The 17,434-nt window shown below is 38.0% G+C and overlaps 2 protein-coding genes across 4 annotated transcripts; both read right to left on the bottom strand.

Moving 5' to 3' along the window:
• Positions 1-435: 435 nt before the first annotated feature.
• On the bottom strand, positions 436-5,188 carry LOC125253613 (oocyte zinc finger protein XlCOF26-like). The gene is made up of 2 exons (XM_048167660.1): positions 2,141-5,188; positions 436-1,955 (listed from the first exon to the last, which is right to left on the bottom strand). Exons 1-2 carry the CDS (start codon positions 2,196-2,198, stop codon positions 1,057-1,059), a joined length of 957 nt encoding a protein of 318 aa, XP_048023617.1. The 5' UTR covers positions 2,199-5,188; the 3' UTR covers positions 436-1,056.
• Positions 5,189-6,459: 1,271 nt separating this feature from the next.
• Positions 6,460-15,808, bottom strand: LOC125253341 (gastrula zinc finger protein XlCGF52.1-like). 3 transcript variants are annotated; one of them, XM_048167277.1, is made up of 4 exons: positions 15,685-15,771; positions 8,228-8,341; positions 7,983-8,096; positions 6,460-7,786 (listed from the first exon to the last, which is right to left on the bottom strand). In XM_048167277.1, exons 3-4 carry the CDS (start codon positions 8,038-8,040, stop codon positions 6,867-6,869), a joined length of 978 nt encoding a protein of 325 aa, XP_048023234.1. In that variant the 5' UTR covers positions 8,041-8,096; positions 8,228-8,341; positions 15,685-15,771; the 3' UTR covers positions 6,460-6,866. The 3 variants fall into 3 exon arrangements, with proteins under 3 accessions (XP_048023234.1, XP_048023233.1, XP_048023235.1); XM_048167276.1 differs by lacking the exon at positions 8,228-8,341 and having other exon boundaries at positions 15,685-15,808; XM_048167278.1 differs by lacking the exons at positions 8,228-8,341; positions 15,685-15,771 and adding an exon at positions 13,772-13,821.
• Positions 15,809-17,434: the final 1,626 nt, after the last annotated feature.

The following is a 17,434-nucleotide window of genomic DNA, read 5'->3' on the forward strand; positions in this document are numbered from 1 at the left end:
AATTCACTTCCGAGAAACAGGGGGAGGTTGCCCCTTGGCACTGACACGTGTGGGGAAATAATCACGTATGTTTACGAGCCACGGTTTATGCTGGATTAAAAAAACTAATAGTTCCTTTTAGTCTGGAAAATCCTGTACACATTAATCATCAGAATATCACTTCTCCTATCTATGAAAATGTCCAGATTTTGAAATAATCCTGCGGATGGTCATTTTAAGAGGCATCTAATCAACTATTAACAACACATTGAAAATATACATAACCGGAAGAATCAATACAGTGCTTCAGTAGGCAAACCGTACAGATTCTCAATTTCACGTGATTGAAATGAAAACAAATGGCGACATCTATAGCAACTTCTGAGGAACTGCCAAACTATTGTCATAACTTTAGAAACAAATGCGAGGATAAAGACAGTACACAAAATCAATTTAAAACTTGACGATTTAATTTCTATTGCATTTTTACAAAATTATTTGTCAAAATATATAGGTATAACCATATAATGTAAGATCTTAGCAATCAGTACAAGAATTCAACAGCATAAACAAGATTAGTATATAATGAACTGTTTCCCTCCAAAGATAGTTAAATGACTTTGTAATCAATCACTCACAGGAACAAACAAGCAGAACTCCAGAACCTAATAATGACATTCAGACTCTCCTCCTATAAACAGCGTTCACCTGCTGTAAGTCTGGGCTTGTCTTAGCTTGTCTTGTACAGGCATTGGCATATAGTGTAATTTGCAGTATAACAGGCCTATATCAGTTAGAAAGGATATTTGGGACTTTCGGGCACTTATAATTCACACAATGGGCAGAATCTCAGTGATTCCAATGCAAAAAAGTCTTCAAGTATGTTCTTAATGCATCACTTCTAAAAAGAAAGACTAAAAACAAGTGTTTTTTTTTTTTGTTTGTTTTTTTGTTTTTTGTGATATGGATAACGGCTATTGTTGCCATTGACTCACAATTCCAACTTTTTCTTAATCTGAATATCAAATTATTTACTTGTAAATCATGGATATGATTGTGAAACTCAGTTGTGAAAGCTCACTTAGACACATTTGAGCAATGCTTTTTCTTATGAACCAGTAAATTAGATAAGTGAGTGAAATTCTTCCCACATGAAGAGCACTGATGCTTCTCTCCAGTATGAATTCTCTCATGTGTTTTCAAGGTTCCTCTATGAGTGAAATTCTTTCCACAGTGTGAGCACTTATATGGTTTCTCTCCAGTATGAATTCTCTGGTGTGACTTTAAGTTGCCCAATGTACTACAACTCTTCCCACAGTCAAAGCATGTATAAGGTCTCACACCAGTATGAATTCTCTCATGCACTTTTAAAGTATCCAGTAGTGTAAAACTCTTTCCACAAAAAGAACAAAAGTGAGGCTTCACAGCAGCATGAACTTTCAGGTGTGTTCTTAAGCATGATGGAAAAACAAAAGTTTTATCACACTGATCACAGCTGAATGATCTCACTCCAGTGTGAATGCGCAGATGATTTTCAAGGAAGTTTTTGCACCTGAAACTCTTTCCACACTGAGTGCATGTGAACGGTTTTTCTCCAGTATGAATTCTCATGTGATCCTTTAGGTGTCCATTGTACATGAAACTGCTCCCACACTGAGAGCATGTATAAGGCCTTTCTCCAGTGTGAATTCTCATGTGTCTATTGAGCTTTGATTTATGTACGAAACTCTCTCCACACTGAGTGCATGTGAACCGTTTTTCTCCAGTGTGAGATTTCATGTGCACTGTAAGGTTTCCTTTCAGTCTGAAATTCTTTCCACACTCAGAGCAGGTGAAAGATGCATTGACTCCAGTTTTCCCTCCAAGTTTTTGTTTGAAATTCTTTTCAGTCTGTAAAACTACTGCATTTCCATCTTCATCTGTGCAATGATGTTTTTGAAATGTATGCTGTTTGTCTTCATTCACTTCCATCTGGTCTAAAATTAACATTTAATTCACATAATTCAATCAAAGAAGGACAAATGAGAAGCATAAAAAATAAAGTTCATTCTTAGTTTATTACTAAGTCTACTAGTATATAGTTTTAGATGTATTGTTATATGTGAGTTTTCATCTTAATGTCCCTTATCAGCCATTAAAGAGAATGAAGGAAAACACCAACCTATTTGTTCCTCTGTAACTTCATCTCTCATTCTGCAGGGTTCTTCCTCAAACTCCATCTGTACAATAGTATGTCAGTAGTTTCTCCTGGAGTAATTCCTCCTGCTTGCTTCTTCTACTCCTGTGGGAAGATGGGAATATTCCCAAGCATTTAAACTCTCATGAACGGCTGTGGGAGTGGCTTCACTGACTGAAGGTGTGAATTGTGGTCGCTGTTGCTCATTTAGCAGATGATCATCACACTTACAATTGCTCTGGATTATTCAGGTGGAAATGTTTTATTCAAATAGTTGTTTCAAAAATCATTCCATGAATGAATTGACCTTTTTTGGTCACATCTTTTAAGTTTAAATGGAAAAATACATAAAAATGGAAAAAACATAAATATACACATTCAAATTCACAATCATATAATGCACTCCACTGACAGAAGTAAGCTCAGTTAGAACAGCAAATAGAATAGATTGTGACTATATTGTATCTCAATAGAACATAAATCTTGACATTTAATCAAAACTAGTTTGTACATAGTTTATAATATTACATATCATTTATTTAATACAAAGTTTTATATAATATTAAATAATCTAATATTAAAATTACATAACAGATGTGTGAAATAATGATACAATGTTACATTAATTGTTCCCAGAATGTTTTATCTGAGAGATAGATTTATGTTCAAACACTTTCTTGCAGCAGGCTGACAAACAAACAGTGTTGTGCTTCCAAGTTACTTCCAAACTGTAATACATTATAGATTACTTATTATTGTTATTTAGAAGTAATTCTTTACCTTACAATATTACTGTCTCAGAATTGTAATAAGTTACACTACTCAAAGTTACTTTCACCAAAATAACTACAGAAGTAGAAAATGTCTTTTGGGGTTTCATGACCCTTTTACATTCTAAAATGACGAAATGTACTGCAGAGCATTTTACATCCAGTAGAGGGCGATATGATGTAGCATAATGACTGTGGGCTATCCAGGCTACTAACAATATAGCTTATAATTGGCAAAGTGAAGGCTCAAGGCAATGGAAGAAAGGATGACATATTACATATTAACATTAATTAGGATATATAGAAATTTGGGAATCTTCACCCATTAGCCACTTTTCCACTGGCCAGCGCAAGCACAGAGGCCAAATTCATGCCACGTTTCCACTGTTGGGCTATTAGCCTTGCGGTTCTACTGTAAAACCCGATCTAAACCCGCCTTCACTAGACAGTAAAATTTTACTGAAAATTGATTAGTAATGCCTTACAATACTGTGTTACAGCAAAAAGTAATATGTTACTGTAATGCATTACTTTTGTAATGCGTTACTCCCAACACTGCAAACAAACAATGAATTTACCTTCTCAAAAGTGGTGTTATTATCAGAAATGAGCTCTATTCCAGCACTGTTAAACTATCTATTCAACTATAAATTCAGTTTAGAGAGGAGCTGAAAGAATATTGAAGAGGGTTGATTGCTGTAATCAGACATCGATTAAACGTGTGAATGTGTGTAAATTAGAGACAAAGAAATACCAGAAGCCTGCGATCATTAAATGTGAGAAGCATAATGACTGCGGGCTGTAGCAGAACGTTTTTGTTCACTGGTCCTTGTGGAATTATTTCCCCGCCTCCATCTGGAATGCAGAATCCCTGGCAATATTCAAAAGACAGCTGAAAAATCATCTCTTCTGTGAGCACTTAATATTATCTTTAAAAAAAGCTTTCTTTTCCTTTAAACCAAATGCTAAATGAATAAATCAAGCATTCTGCATCTTTGCTTCGGTTGCACGAACGCCCTCTACTGGCGGAAACCATATTAAACTATTTAAACCTCATAAATTATACAAAACCTCGACAAGCTGTTATCTTGACTGACATTAAAACAAGTTTATCTCCCCAAACATGTTTAATTCGGTTTAAAAAAATAACATATACACAGCTGCAACTGTATAACTTTCTGGACTCCTTCAACTTGCATATTACTGATGTTGACTTTAATATAAATCTTGACTTCATTTTAAAGTTCATTATATTCATTATAAAAAGATTTGAAGATTTAAGGAAGCAACATAAATAACATTTTAACATTAACCAATTTGTCTTTTTCTTTCAGTTTCATTAAAAACAAAAATGAAGTAAATCTTCAAATCTTCAGGGCTGGGCTAAGCCAAAACAATAAATAAATAAACAAACAAACAGCCACTGACTAAACCCACTTACAACTAAATAAACCCTATAAGTCTTATCTATGGGTTTTACCTAACTCCCTTGCTATACCATAAATAAAATATACAATAAATAAAAGAAAAAGGCACCCAATCCGTACGGTTTCAGTAATAAATGTAAAATTATGTTTATACAATATTTACAGAAAAAAGGGCAACACAAATACCACAATAAAGAGACAAAACGAAAAATACAACAGGTGGAACACAAAGTCAAAATGAGGTCACTTTACAAAGTTAGCGAATTAAAGAATATACAGTTTACAGATCACAAATCATAGGAAAACTACACTGTAACTCACAATACAGCATGCCAACAACATCTCTCTTCTCTACAGCATCAACGGTGTATTCCTCTCCAGTCCGTGAATCCTGGGGAATGTCTAGGAACATGTTCATTTAACATACATGTGCACACAAGTAAATGTGTTCATTACTTAAATCACTCAATAAGAACGAGTTTTGTTTTTCTTGTTGTAACAAATTCTACACACAATTTAAGTATCTAGAGATGCAATGAATGACTGAATTAATAATAGAGCATCACCTCTTTACAGTCAAATTTAATTTGTACAGCATGGAGATAATTACTACATTTTACTCCCCAACATAAAAAGCATTCCTACTGAAATTGGGAAATTGTAAATAGAAATTTTCCAGCAAACTGAATTCCTGAATTATAGAATAGGGAAACATTTATATCTATTATACAGTATAGGCCAGGGGTCTCCAATCCTGCTCCTGGAGGGCAACTGTCCTGGGCAGAGTTTCCCAAAAGCATCGTAAGCTTAAGTTGATCGTAGCTCCATTGAAACCAATGGAGCTACGATCAACTTAGGCTTACGATGCTTTTGGGAAATGCTGCCCTGAAGAGTTTAGCTCCAACTTGCCTTAACACACCTGCCTGGAGTTTTCTTGCCTATAGTAAGACCTTGATTAGCTGGTTCAGGTGTGTTTAAGTAGGGTTGGAGCTAAACTCTGCAGGACAGTGGCCCTCCAGGAGCAGGATTGGAGACCCCTGGTATAGGCAGTATTCAGGTTCAATTAATTATGTGCAAATGTTTGCTCCAATAGTCAATCCAATGACAAGTGGCAGTTTTTACTAACCCATATTTTAATTGAAGATATGCCATAATAACAATGAATGCAAAATTAATTTCCCTAAATCAAACTACAGGTTTTAATGAAGGCAAATATGTCTGAAACGTTCATCTAATTCACAGAAATATAAAATAACACAGTTAATTATAATAAGTATTACATTTACAAATAATAACACTGGTATCAACATGCCAGTTGGGGCCTTCTGTGCCAATTCTGGGTCGCTCCTATTACCCCAAGCTTTTAATATGTTTTTACACTTTTACAATAAAAAACTGCTGAAGCTGCTGCTCCTGAGACCCCATCCCGGATAAGCGGTTAAATATGGATGGATGAATGAATATCGGAATCGGCCAAAAAACCAACAACCACAACAACAACAAAAAAACAACAACTGTAATCGGTGCATCTCTATTTATTTCATTATTAGGTACTAGATAGTAGAGCTATGGAAGAGGATTAGGGCCAAGCAATAATAAAAAAATAAAACCATCTCGAGATTAAAGTTGTTACATTTCAAGAAAAAACTTGTTAAATTTCAAGAAAAAAGTCGAAATAAAATGTTGAGAATAAACATTAAATTACGAGAAAAAAATCGTTACATTTCGAGAAAAAAGTCGAGATAAAATGTTGAGATAAACTCAAATTACGAGAACAAATTCGTTAAATTATGAGAAAAATGCTGTTAAATTTTGAGAAAAAAGTCGAGATAAAATGTTGAGAATAAACTCGTTAAATTACGAGAAAAAAGTCGAGATAAAATGTTGAGAATGAACTCATTAAATTATGACTTTATTCTCAACATTTTATCTCGACTTTTTTCTTGAAATTTAAAGAGTTTTTTCTCATAATTTAATGAATTTGTTCTCGTAATTTAACAACTTTTTCTCGTAATTTAACAAGTTTATTCTCAACATTTTATCTTGACTTTTTTCTCGAAATTTAATGAGTTTATTCTCAACATTTTATTTGGACATTTTTCTCGATATTTAACAACTTTAATCTTGAGATGGTTTTAATTTTTTATTATAACTTGGCCCTAATCCTCTTCCGTATAGAGCTGCAAGATTCTGGATAAATTCAGAATCCTGAAAACTAAAAAAAAAGGTTCTGACAAAAAGTTAATTGTTTCATTCTATTTAAAATGTTTAATGAATATGAATTATTAAAAAAAAAAAAAACAGTTTGAATGATTCAATGGCAAATAAAATTTTACATTGTGCAGTGATTTAAATGCAAAAATCAAAACACATCCCTTCAAAAATCATTTTATGGCAACACTAGTTTTCTAAACTATTATTTTGACCTTCCCTAAAGGTTCCCCTTGACAAACAATCAAACTTCACTACTAATTTTAGCAAATTATCCAGCTTTTGATTAATCTAAATGTCACATTATTTACTTGTAAGTGTATTATTTGTGAGTGATGGATCTGAACATGAACTTTGCTCATTAGACAACTTCGGGCAATTTTTGGTATGAGTCTGTAGTTGAGATAATCGGGTGAAAATCTCTGCACACTGAGTGCATGTGAACAGTTTTTCTCCAATGTGAATTCGCATGTGCGCATTAAATTGTTCCTCCACACTGAAAGTCTTTTCACACTGAGTGCATTCGAGCACTTTTTCTCCAGTGTGAATTCTTATGTGATCATTTAATTGCCACTTGTAACTGAAAGTCTTTTCACACTGAGTGCATTTATAAGGCCTCTCTCCAGTGTGAGAACGAATGTGTATTATAAGGTTTGAGTTGTGCCCCCAACTCTTTCCACAGTAACTGCATGTATAAGGCCTCTCTCCAGTGTGAGTTCTCATGTGCACAATTAATAACTCTTTGCGACTGAACCTCTTTTCACACTGAGAGCATGTATAAGGCCTCTCTCCAGTGTGAGTTCTCATGTGCACAATTAATAACTCTTTGCGACTGAACCTCTTTTCACACTGAGTGCATACATGATGCCTTTCTCCAGTGTGAGATCTCATGTGTGTTTTAAGCTGTGATTCATATGTGTAACTCTTAGGACACTCAGAGCAGGTGAACGGTTTTTCGCCGTGAATTTTTTTTATGTGACTGTTAAGGGTTGATTTATCTCTGTAACTCTTTCCACACTCAGAGCAGGTCAAAGATCCTTCGACTCCAGATTTTTCAGCTTGTGTTTGTGTTAAATTATCTTCAGTCCGTGAATCGACTGTGTTTCCATCTTCATTTCTGAAATGATGAGGTCTTTGAAACAGATGTTTGTCTTTATTTTCATGTGTCGGTTCTCCATCTTCATTAGTGAAATGGTGTTTGTCTTCAATCACTTCAATCAGGTCTAAAATCAACATATTAAATTCAATTTTAAAAAAAGGTCAAACGAGAAACAAAGAAATAAAGGTCATTCTTAATTTAGCACAAATCTAGTTTACAACTGACTCTACTAATATCTCATTTTAGATGTATTTTTATATGTCAGTTTTCCTCTTAATGTTCCTCATCAGTCATTAAAGAGAACAAAGGAAAACACAAACCTATTTGTTCATCTGTATCTTCATCTTTCACTCTGCAGGGATCTTCCTTAAACTCCATCTTTACAATAGTATGTCAGTAGTTTCTCCTGGAGTAATTCCTCCTGCTTACTTCACCTATGGGAAGATGGGAATATTCCCGGAATTTAAACTCTCATGAACAACTGTGGAATCAGCTTTAATGACTGAAGATGTGAATTGTGGTCGCTGTTGCATATTTAACAGATGATCATCACACTTATACTCACTAAGTGCTTTTGAAGAAATACTGTAGTATCGTGCTGCAGTACACATTCTATAAGTTGCAGTTCTGCTGACTCCATCATTACGTTACGCAGTGTAAGAGCTACGCTCACGTCACTCTGCAGACATTCACAATCACGAAAGTTTACTATTTGCACGCGTTTAAAAGTCTCGCCAGTTAAACCTTTCAATTCTGTGCCGTGCTGTTCATGCTCTTTTCTGAGTTCGTACTACACTCGAAGTGTGCTCACACTAAAAGCCTGTCAAACAGCACTTAAATAATAAACTTAGTTATCATTTGCGTCTTAATGCACCAACACTGGCAAATACTCTTGGTTTACATTAAGTTGGTTATGTCTAAAGTGAAAGTAAACAAGGATGTGACAGCAACCTAATAGTTAGTAAACATGTTGCCGCTTGTCCTTAAAGGGATTGTTCATCAAAATTTTAAAATTCTGTCAGTATTTACTCACTCTCATGTTGCTCCAAACCTGCATTAATGTCTTTCTTGTGCTGAACAGGTATGTGAACAGGTACAAGAATGTAGGTCTTGTGCTGAACAGGTATGTGAACAGGTACAAGAATGTAGGTAACCAAACAGTTGGTTGACCATTGAGTTCTGGTGGATCCAAAATGGTCAATATTTATGCATTTTATTCATATTTCATGTTAATAAATCATAAGCCATAAATGATTAATATTACTTTTGATTTCATATATTCATGTACTCATACTCTCTATATTAATCCTCAACATATTTTCAAGTATTTACTCTTTAATGTACTCCTTTATGGTTATTCTTCTTTTATCTTTAAAGGAACACTCCACTTTTTTTTGAAAACAGCTCATTTTCCAACTCCTCTAGAGTTAAACAGATGAGTTTTACCGTTTTCAAATCCATTCAGCCGATCTCCGGGTCTCCGATCTAAGCATAGCTTAGCATAGTTCATTGAATCTGATGAGACCAATAGCATCTCGCTCAAAAAGGACCAAAGAGTTTCAATATTTTTCCTATTTAAAACTTAACTCTTCTGTAGTTACATCGTGTACTAAGACCAATGGAAAATGAAAAGTTGCGATTCCCTTTCGATACTTCACTCGTACTGCGTATGGGGGAAAAGTCTCCCTTTCTCCCCGCTATTGAAGCCTTTTCAATAACTCAGTGTAACGGCATCGTCATTGGTTCACTCATAGACAAGTTGTTGAACCAATGACGGCGCGGCCTATGGTGACAGAGCGCGCAAACTTTCCTGCCGAAAGGGGCGGGGTAATGGGCTATATAAGCGAGCGTTTCGCCATAGGCCATCAGTCCTTTCTCCTTCAGCGATGACTCTACTTCTCTTCGCTGATCCTCGCCGAAGCCTGCTCGCCAGAAAAGAAGCTCGCCGCCGAAGAAGCCGCTCTGCTGCCGTCGAAGAGGCCCCGCAGCGGACCCTGCTGACTCGCCGGACCCAGCCAGCGCCTTCGCCCTCGTTGAGTGCCGCCTCCGCACCGTCAACGAGCCGCCGCCTCCCGCTTCCTGCTACCGGCTGCTTCTCAGCACATCTCCTGCCACCATCCGGCGCGTCCCATAGAGCGTCTCCCCGTGGTTATAACAGCCGCTCCTGAGCACTTTTCCAGCGGTTTTCACCTCTTTTGAGCCCGGCCCTCGCCGTTAAGAGCCTCCCAATCGCCGTTTTCACGGCGCCTGGCATTTTTAAATGCCACACCACTCCTGTGGTACGTGCAGAGCCACTCTGCACGAAGGAGACGGGCACGGCGAGTGCGTTGGATGCCTGGGCAAGCCCCATGCGGATGACGCGCTTGCCGGCGGCTCATGCCCGCACTGCGAGTGCATGAGTCTGGCATCCCTGCGCTCGTGGGCTGCCTTCTTCAAGGAGAACGACCCCGCCGTTCGCGCCCTCCCGTCTCCCTCACCTCGCGAGCCGGCGAGGAAGAGACCACGGGGCAGAACGGTTCAGCGCACGGAGATGGGCGAGCCCACGTCGGCCCAGCGCCCGCGTGCCTCGCCCTCTCCCAACAGAGAACAGTCCCCCGTCTTGTTCTCCCGTCCTGAGCAACGTCCCTCAGCAGATGCGAGCAATCTTGTCTCCTTCGGTGGATCCGACGAAGAGCCACTCTTCGACTCCATGTCACTGGCAGCCTCTGAACCGGAAGGATGGGTTGGCGAGTCGGACGACCCCGCCCCCCTGCCTTCCCTGGAGCCCATCAACCACGGCACGGGTATGGACGCCGAGCTCTTCCGTGTCCTATCTAGAGTCGTAGAGGATCTGGGCCTCGACCGGGCCCCACCAGAGGAGCCATCGCGGAGCCGCTTGGACGAGTGTTTTTTCCCAGGCCGTCGCCAGGCCCCTCACCAGCGCTCTGCCCCCGTTCTTTCCCGAGGTACACGAGGAGCTGACAAAGTCATGGGGCGCTTCCTACTCTGCCCGCCTGCACACTACCCACAGTTCAGCCCTCACCACTGTAGATGGCTCGGAAGAGAAGGGCTACGAGCACCTGCCGCCCCTGGATGAAGCAGTGGCCGCTCATCTCTGTCCGCCCGCGGCTGTGGGATGGAAAACGAAGAGAGCCCTCCTGTCCAAGCCCTGCAGGACCACCTCCGCCTTAGCAAGAAGGGCCTACGCCTCCGCGGGCCAAGCCGCTTCAGCGCTCCACTCAATGGCCATCTTCCAGGTGTTCCAGGCCAAACTTCTCCGCTCCCTGGACAAGTCCGGCATCGACGCACCTGCCTTCAGAGACCTCTGCAGCGTCGTGGGCCTGGTCCAGTGGAGACTCAATCAAAGACATCTGAAACCTAGGAGTCAAAGACATCACAACCTAGGAGTTCTCTCCTTTTTTAGTGTAACAGGGTAACGGCTGCTTCGGCCTTTCACTTGTCCTTGGTCCCCCTTACGGCGTCCGGTCAAGTCCTGTCGTTTCCCAGCCGTGGCACGGCGCGGTTTAATTCGTTCCCCCATACGCAGTACGAGTGAAGTATCGAAAGGGAACATACTCGGTTACTAACGTAACCTCGGTTCCCTGAGATACGGAACGAGTACTGCGTTACTTGCCGTGCCACGAGGCTGCGGCTCAGTGTCGTCGCTTCAGTCGATATGGCCTGATGGCCTATGGCGAAACGCCATATAGCCCATTACCCCGCCCCTTTCGGCGGGAAAGTTTGCACACTCTGTCGCCATAGGCCGCGCAACTATGCCACGCCGTCATTGGTTCAACAGCTTGTCTATGAGTGAACCAATGATGATGCAGTTACACTGCGTTATTGAAAAGGCTTCAGTAGCGGGGAAAAAGGGAGACTTTTCCCCCATACGCAGTACTCGTTCCGTATCTCAGGGAACCGAGGTTATGTTAGTAACCGAGTACGTTTTCTAGGCCGAAATGGCTAGGAATTTTACTCTCATTCCGGCGTAATAATCAAGGAACTTTGCTGCCGTACCATGGGTGCTATGATATTACACATCGCCTGTGAGCCCCTGCTTGCACAGGGAGCGTGCCTTGCAACCATGGAGACATTTGTGAAAGATGCTGCATAATATCATAGCACCCATGGTATGGCAGCAAAGTTCCTTGATTATTACGCCGGAAAGAGTGTATAGTTCCTAGACATATCGGCCTATAAAATCGCAACTTTTCATTTTCCGTTGGTCTTAGTACATGATGTAACTACAGAAGAGTCAAGTTTTACATAGGAAAAATATCAAAACTCTTTGGTCATTTTGACCAAAGATGTTATGCGAGATGCTATTGGTCTCATCAGATTTAATGAATTACCCTAAGCTATGCTAAAAGTGGTACCGCCAGACACAAAGATTGGCTGAATGGATTCGAAAACGGTAAAACTCAACTGTTTAACTCTAGGAGAGTTGGAAAATTAGCCTATTTTCAAATAAATGGACTGTTCCTTTAGAGCAGTGGTTCTCAAACCTGTCCTGGGGACCCCCCACCACTGCACATTTTGCATGTCACCCTCATCTAACACACCTGATTCAAGTCATCAGCTAATTAGTAGAGACTGCAAGAGTTGAAATGGGTGTGTTAGATGAGGGAGACATGCAAAATGTGCAGTGGTGGGGGGTCCCCAGGACAGATTTGAGAACCACTGCTTTAGAGTATGCTTGCTATATTCAATAGTTCTTCAAAGTGTTTGTGGTTAGATATTGGACGCCTGCCAAGTACTGCAGATGTGATGATGCTTTCAGAATTAGTTGTTCATTTGAACTTGATGTATCTTTATATAAAAAAAATGTCCGTTTCCATTTCTTCAGACATGTGATAATGCAAGATCTGCAAAATTCCCTTAAAGGGTGTCAAAACAACACCTTTTGTATCTATTTTCATCTATCTTTGACATTTGACCAGTCACTCTGACCTAGCCGTTACACCAACTATGACATAATGGATAAATTTGTTTGACCTTTTCTTATTAGACCAAAACATAAGTTTGAGTGGGATCATAATTTTCCTATGCTTATGGTATAAAACAGACTGGGTCTTTGATAGTTTAACTTTTCTTTGCTTTTTTCTTTGCTCTTTTTGCTTCTCATCTCTTCTGTGTCTTCTACTTCTGGCTGCTTCTGCTTATTTTCTCCTACCTCTCACTTCATTCTTAAATTTTGTTCCTTATTTCTATATATTCTGATCTCCATCTCTAGATAAAATACTCTAGATTTTATTATTAATGTCATGATCACCGTCTGTTCCTGTCAGTTCCCGGACTACATCCCCCATCATCCTCTCTGCCACTCACCTGCACACACTTAACACTAATCACTAATCACCACACCCAGCTGCAGCTCATTACCAGGACTATAAAAGACTCTTACACACATCACCTCACTGCTAGGTCTTGTTTTCCCTGTGTTGCATTACCAAGCGTTATATCCTGTCTGCCTGTCCTGTGTTACCGTTCCTGCCTGTTTCCTGTTTGTTGACCCGTTGCTGCCTGTCCTGACCATCGCCTGCACCCTGACTACGATTCTGCCTGTTCCTTGTTGTTCCCGTTTGCTCCCGTTTGCCCCTGCCTGTATGACAACGCTCACTGTAAATAAAGCTTTGCATTTGGATCCCTACCTGAGTCCCGCCTTCGTTACAATTAACTACTAATTACTTAATTTGTTTGTCTCAATTTTTAATTAATAAATTCGTTATCCCTTATTCAAATTTGATCTCTGACATAATCATTGCCTCTGGCATAATCATTGCCACTGGATCTCACCGCCTCACGCTTGTGCATCAACTTCCATAGTTTTTTTTCCCTACTTTGGAACTCACTTGGGACCAGGAACTGTTTGGTTACCCCCATTCTTCAAAATATCTTCTTTTGTGTAAGGTTCTTCAATGTTAATAAAACAACAAAAGACAGAGAAAATCAATCTCTGCTCTTGACTGAAGAACTTTAATAGAGTAGCTTCAATAAGAATCAATGTATGATTGATACAGTGAACTCTATGTTGTGTTTTTTACATTTATTCATTCGATTTCTTACTTGAACGCTATTGTTAAAGGATTAGTTCACTTTCAAATTAAAAATTTACTGATAATTTACTTACCCCCATGTCATCCAAGATGTCCATGTCTTTTTTTCTTCAGTCGAAAAGAAATGAAGGTTTTTGAGGAAAACATTCCAGGATTTTTCTCCATATAGTGGACTTCACTGGCCTCCAAACAGTTGAAGGTCAAAATTACAGTTTCAGTGCAGCTTCAAAGAGCTCTACACGATCCCAGACGAGGAATAGGAGTCTTGTCTAGAGAAACCATCACTCATTTTCTAAAAAAAAAAAAAAAAAAAAAAAAATTATATATATATATATATATATATATACAAACACATTTTAACCATCAATGCTCATCTTGAACTAGCTCTCCTCTTCTTCTTTATTAGAATTCCGGCAGCGTAGACACTGCTAAGTGTATTACTGCCCTCCACAGGTCAAAGTTTAAACTAATTGTTATATACTTGCACTAGCATATTGTATGACAATTTAGTTCAAACTTTGACCTGTGGAGGGCAGTAATACACTTAGCAGTGTATAAATTGCTGGAATTCTAATAAAGAAGAAGAAGAGAGCTAGTTCAAGTAAAATGTATACAATTTTTAATTGTTTTTAGAAAATGAGTGATGGTTTCTCTAGATAAGACCCTTATTCCTCGTCTGGGATCGCGTAGAACGCTTTGAAGCTTCAATAAAAATTGTAATTTTGACCTTTAACCATTTGGGCTCCATTTAAGTCCACTATATGGAGAAAAATCCTGGAATGTTTTCATCAAAAACCATTTCTTTTCGACTGAAGAAAGAAAGACATGAACACCTTGGATCACATGGGGGTGAGTAAATTATCAGGAAATTTTAATTTGAAAGTGAACAAATCCTTTAAATACACTTACTGTAGCTGAAAAAATAAAGCACTGATTAATTAATTTGTATATTATGTTTTGTATTTGCAATATTGTTTAATAAAGATAAAATAATGAAAAAGATTTTTATCCTTGCCCACTCTGGCCTAAATGTCTGTCATTCTTGTTTGTTCAGAACGATCTGGGGAATTTGGAGGCCAAGTCAACACCTCCAACTCGTTGTTGTGTTCCTCAAACCATTCCTGAAGCATTTCTGCTCTGCTTGTTATAGGTACTACACTTAGTTTGGCAAGTAGCACATAAAGGCCTTCTTTACACAAATGATGTTGATATACAGCTTACATACATACAGCAGCTTTTGCATGATAATTGCTAACTGAATTTGATGGCATTACAATTTATATATATATATATATATATATATATATATATATATATATATATATATATATATATATATATATATATATATATATCAAACTAAGCATTTCAGTATACAACCAGCAAGAGAGCACTGTGCTACAGTTAAGTTATTGAGTATTTTTCATAATATAAAATGAGCAAAAGGGTTTTGGGTTTTACACTTTTGGTGCAAATGCGCTCCGCCGCCTGCTCATAGAGACCAATTTACAATTTTTACAGCTCGTTTTCTAGGTTACTATTATTGGAAATAGCTCCATTTGTGTTTTAACAACGTTTAGCCCACGAGTTATTGATCCGGGAAGTTCGAATCTGTGAATATATTGCAAACTTGACTGCATTTCTTTATGTTTGAGTCCAACAAATTCAAACTCTGAGCCGTGCATTATTTGTGTGCTTATTAACGTATGGAGCCGACTGAAACACTACTGCCAGCCAGCGAGACATTAAAGAGAAAGTTTGTCCGAGCTCACAGCAAGGAACGCAAATATCTTTGCGAGGGAATGCAAATATTGTGAGAGAACGCAAAAGATTTGAACTTTTTCCCCTCTTATCCCAAATTTTTTCCACCACAACGTCCCTTTAGGAGCTTCACTTTGATTAATTTCTGAGTGATTCACTTAATTAACTGACTCAATTAGATTCTGATTTCTGCTTATAAATGATACAATGAATGTAGGCTACTTACAGTTTGAAAAACAGCAGATTTAGAGCAGAATGAACAAAGACAGCCCACTTCACGTTTATGTTCCCTCGCTCAGTTCTTCTTCTCCTAGACTCGGATGTGTGTCTTTGCTTCGGTTGGACGAGCGCCCTCTACTGGCGGAAACCATATTAAACTATTTAAACCTCATAAATTATATAAAACCTCGACAAGCTGTTATTTTGACTGACATTAAAACAGTTTATCTCCCCAAACATGTTTAATTCAGAAAAATTAAGTATTGATTAAAAAATAACATATTTCATATGTGACACAGCTGCAACTGTATTACTTTCTGGACTCCTTCAACTTGCATGTTACTGATGTTGATTTTAATATAAATCTTGACTTCATTTTAAAGTTCATTATATTCATTATAAAAAGATTTGAAGATTTAGATAAGCAACATAAATAAAATGTTCTGGAAACTCATTTTAACATTAACCAATTTTTCTTTTTCTTTCAGTTTCACCAAAAAACAAAAATGAAGCAATATCTTCAGGGTTGGTCTAGGCGAAAACAATAAATAAATAAATAAATAAATAAACAAACAAACAGCCACTGACTAAACCCACTTACAACTAAATAAACCCTATAAGTCTTATCTATGGGTCTTACCTAACTTTCTGGCTAAACCAAACACAGGAGAAAACAAATAAATAAAAGAAAAAGGCACCCAATCCGTACGGTTTCAGTAATAAATGTAAAATTATGTTTATACAATATTTACAGAAAAAAGGGCAACACAAATACCACAATAAAGAGACAAAACGAAAAATACAACAGGTGGAACACAAAGTCAAAATGAGGTCACTTTACAAAGTTAGCGAATTAAAGAATATACAGTTTACAGATCACAAATCATAGGAAAACTACACTGTAACTCACAATACAGCATGCCAACAACATCTCTCTTCTCTACAGCATCAACGGTGTATTCCTCTCCAGTCCGTGAATCCTGGGGAATGTCTAGGAACATGTTCATTTAACATACATGTGCACACAAGTAAATGTGTTCATTACTTAAATCACTCAATAAGAACGAGTTTTGTTTTTCTTGTTGTAACAAATTCTACACACAATTTAAGTATCTAGAGATGCAATGAATGACTGAATTAATAATAGAGCATCACCTCTTTACAGTCAAATTTAATTTGTACAGCATGGAGATAATTACTATATTTACTCCCCAACATAAACAAAAGCATTCCTACTGAAATTGGGAAATTGTAAATAGAAACTGTCCACCAAATTTAGTTTTCAGGAATTCAAAATTTTATAGAATTGGGAAACATTTATATCTATTATACAGTATAGGCAGTATGCAGGTTCAATTAATTAGGTGCAAATATTTGCTCCAATAGTCAATCCAATGACAAGTGGCAGTTTTTACTCACCCATATTTTAATTGAAGATATGCCATAATAGCAATGAATGCAAAATTAATTTCCCTAAATCAACCTGGTTTTAATGAAGGCAAAGATGTCTGAAACATTAATCTAATTCACGGAAATATAAAATAACAACACAGTTATTACAATAAGTATTACGTTTACAAATAATAACACTGGTAACAACATGCCACTTGGGGCCTTTTGTCGAATTCTGGGTCACTCCTATTACCCCAAGGTTTATCTTTTTACTCTTTTACAATAAAAAAATATGACTTTTACTCCACAAATCCAAAAACACTGATATGTCCACAAATCCATCATGCTCCAGTAATTTATAGTAA

This window comes from Megalobrama amblycephala, linkage group LG18, assembly GCF_018812025.1.
Source record: "Megalobrama amblycephala isolate DHTTF-2021 linkage group LG18, ASM1881202v1, whole genome shotgun sequence".
NCBI classification, from domain to species: domain Eukaryota; kingdom Metazoa; phylum Chordata; class Actinopteri; order Cypriniformes; family Xenocyprididae; genus Megalobrama; species Megalobrama amblycephala.